Source organism: Amphibalanus amphitrite, unplaced genomic scaffold, assembly GCF_019059575.1.
Source record: "Amphibalanus amphitrite isolate SeventyFive unplaced genomic scaffold, NRLGWU_Aamphi_draft 000139F_arrow, whole genome shotgun sequence".
Classification (NCBI taxonomy): domain Eukaryota; kingdom Metazoa; phylum Arthropoda; class Thecostraca; order Balanomorpha; family Balanidae; genus Amphibalanus; species Amphibalanus amphitrite.
Genome location: NW_024881634.1, coordinates 27501 through 30978, shown reverse-complemented (window position 1 = coordinate 30978; position 3478 = coordinate 27501). Strand labels below are relative to the sequence as shown.

Sequence of the window (3478 nt, the reverse complement as noted above, 5' to 3'; positions counted from 1 at the left end):
TTATAGAATGGCTGCAATAGGCGTCAATGCCGAGTTGACCTCTTGAGGTCACCGAGGTCACCTGGGGTCACGAGCTTCGAAACGGCTGATAAAATCGTATCTCCTGATTCGATTGGTGTTTCGTTCGTTCCGATCGGTCCAGTAGTTCCTGAGTTATAGAATGGCTGCAAGGGTGGCGGTCGAATAGTGTTGTCCTTTTTTCATGAGGACGACTTTGACATTTCTTTTACCTTGAGTGAGTTGTAAGTTTTTTGTTGCTTTCATTTTGAAAGTTAAAAATAATTGTTTGCATCCGCCTGTGAAGAATTTTTCAATGCATAGTTTCAATGCATCTAAATATTTTCCAATACTTGCGCAGCTGTTTCATTTGTGGCTCTGGAAAGTTTTCAGCGAATGTTTACAAACCGCTGTTTTCCTTTGGGTGTGTTGCGGGGTGGCGGTGCTGTGTTGGTGTGAGCGTGTGAATCGTGGATCGATAGAAGGTGAAATGTCTCTTATTGCATTGTTCTTTGCCCTAATCCTCTTTTAAGATGTCCAAGGATGGCTTTGGTACCACTGGCGAATGACTAAATTCAATTTGGTCAGGCACCACTTTTTCGTCATCGAGCTCAAGCTCTGCTGGCTCGTCAGAGTCGTCCTCGTGCTAAGTTGATAAATTCTGGCCTCACTTTGGACTTTCATTGGGTTCATTTGTTTCTTTTAATTTGCTGTATGTGTACTGAATCGCTGCTCTCTGCAATACTTTTTGTTGCACTGTTACTGGAGGTTCCTCCCATTTCCATAAATATTAGTGATATCAATTTCGACTTCAAAGAGCCTTATTCCTAGTCGCGCAGCTTTGGATTAGCTTGGTCCTAGGGCTGGCTGTCACTGTCACCAGGAATCAAGGCCAGGGCCTCCCAAACTCTGGAGAAGCACTTATTCAATCCATATCCAGTGTATTCATATTTCAGTCGGGGAAACTATGGTAAAATCTGCTATTTTTAGCAGTCTGCTATTTTTAGCAGAAATCTGCTAAAAATGGGTACGCATGTGACGTCATCGTACCCAAATATAGCAGATTTGGGTATGGCCCCATACAAAAGCAGATCTGCACCCTAATTGAAGCAAATGCGCATCAAATGCCTGGCAGATTCATGATGAGAATAGTGCTGAGAGTGTTCTCTGCTATTTTTGTTCAGATCCGACTATTTTCAAATTCATTATTTGAAAATAGTCGGATCTGAACAAAAATATCAGAGGACATTCTCAGCACTATTCTAATCATGAATCTGCCAGGCATTCGATGCGCATTTGCTTCAATTAGGGTGCAGATCTGCTTTTGTCGGGGGCCGTACCCAAATCTGCTATATTTGGGTACGATGACGTCACATGCGTACCCATTTTTAGCAGATTTCTGCTAAAAATAGCAGACTGCTAAAAATAGCAGATTTTACCATAGTTTCCCCGACTGATTTGATGTGATCATATGCTGTAAATATTATTTTGCTATTCCACCAGAGTCCATCTCCAGAATTACAGAAATTAGATTTATTTATATAATTAAGCTCCAAGAATATGAAGAGCGGCTTACTTGGGCATCCCATGGTAATTGCCTCTTTTTCAGTTTTCACCCTTTAAAAACTAAAGAAATCCACAAAGCAGGACGATAGAAAGAAAGAAGACATCCTTTTAATCCCTGTACTCTAGTTGAAAAGTGAGATCACAAATCAACATGTACAATACTTTATACACAAATGTTTTGAGTTGCATTCAACCACATGTTAAGTCAGGAAAGGTTATTTTATGTTAGGTAAGGTTAGGTCAGGTTTGAGATTAGACTAGGTTTTGCTGTTTTCATCTCTAGTGTCCTTATTGTTCAGCATTATATGATCATACATATACAATGTCCTAGGTTGATATGGTCTGTAACAATATGGTGTGGTTTTTATTCCATTTTGAGCCTAGGGTGCAAAAGGGCAATTTCACCCATGACCCATTCGATTTACATGGCCTTGTTATGCATTGAACATGTTACAACATTTCAGGTATTTGTCTTTGCATGTGACAAAGGTCACACTTAAGTTTTTAACCACATAAAAATACATTTCATCATATTTTCAGTTATCAATCAGAACCTATGTTTTCATTGATCTGCTTAGACAAACCTTGATTATTTGCAGTTTTTGCATTTATTTGCAGTTATTTGCAGCTTTTGCAGTTTTGTGTGATCAAAAATGCATATTGTTGTGTTTGACAATTTATATTTTTCATTATTTCAGGTGTTCTCCCTCAAACATTTTCTTTGACCAAGGATTATACCATTCAAAGTGTACCAGAGAGGTGCATGATGAAGCTCATCTTGGGTGTTTTGTGCTCATTACTAATTGCTGGAAGCAATGGAGGTAAGCATTTATGCTTAAAATGTATGAATTGTCTTTCTGATCATTGTCATGGCATAATGTTAATGCCAATTTAAATTGATTTCAAGAAGTATAGTACTTACCTAATATATATGCCATCACTTTTTTTGGAATGTTGTTATTTCACTTGCCCCAAAGTCTCTGCTTTGCAATTGGGAAAGCATGGTGTAATTTAAAGAAAACTGCATATGCATGCACTCTTGATGGGGTTCCTTGAAATGTGCACAGATGCTAAAAATGTTGCTTGTTTGGTGGATATGTTTGCATTCATCATTTATAAATGCTCAAATTAAATCATTATTATGTACTTTTTTCTTGAATGCAACATTAAATAGGTAAGCATGTAAGGTACAAGGTAGTAGGTACAAGCATAGCTCATTGCTGCTTGGTCTGTTGCTGAGATGTTTCATCTTCTTTGAATAATGCAATGCCTATCATTTTCACAATCACTTTACAAGAACGAACCACATGCGCGAAGACACTGTACAATGACAACTTGATTGAGAAGTGGAATTTAAAATGTCTTGACACGCCATGACCTGATGAGTGATGGTGACGGGAGCACTGGCCGGCCGCGGCGCTTTCGGCAGGCGCCGACGAGGCCGATTACACAGGCTCGTCGTCGCGCTTTGTGGTGGAGAACACGGAGTTTGTCGTGTCGTGCCGCGTGCCCGAGCTGAGTCGCATCAAGTGGCACCGTAACGGTGTGCCGGTGCCCGTGTCCGGGCCCGACTCGGGCTACTCCGTGCGCACCGAGAAGCGCGGCGTGTTCCTCGTCTCCACGCTGACGGTAGCGCGCGCCCAGCACGCCCACTCGGGCAACTACAGCTGCACCACGTTTGTGGACAATGCCCACGAGGTGATCGTGATCAGCGGTAAGCGGCGCACCGTCGCTTGTAACCCTCCCTCCGCACCAACCACCGTGACGGCAACGGAGTGGTATGAGCGTCACTAACAACAGGGACTCGTCTAAAAGGCTTCTTGGGTAGTTGTGGTTTCTCGTCAAGCCGTCCGTCTCGTAGCTCGGTTGGTAAGGTGTTGGAATTCTGGTGGTGAGAGCCCGGCTTCGAGTCACT

General features: G+C 42.1%; 1 protein-coding gene across 5 annotated transcripts in view; it reads left to right on the top strand.

Annotated features, from left to right (window-relative positions):
• The first annotated feature begins 237 nt into the window (after positions 1-237).
• LOC122382404 (neuroplastin-like) overlaps positions 238-3478 on the top strand; it is a 22759-nt gene continuing 19518 nt past the window's right edge. Inside the window, exons 1-2 of one of the 5 annotated variants that reach the window (XM_043367665.1) lie at positions 238-421; positions 2262-2384. In XM_043367665.1, coding sequence (XP_043223600.1) covers positions 394-421; positions 2262-2384 — 151 coding nt within the window. In that variant the 5' untranslated portion in view covers positions 238-393. Of the gene's footprint in view, positions 483-2261; positions 2385-3478 lie in introns of all 5 variants that reach the window. The other 4 variants (XM_043367662.1, XM_043367663.1, XM_043367664.1 and 1 more) reach the window with 4 other exon arrangements.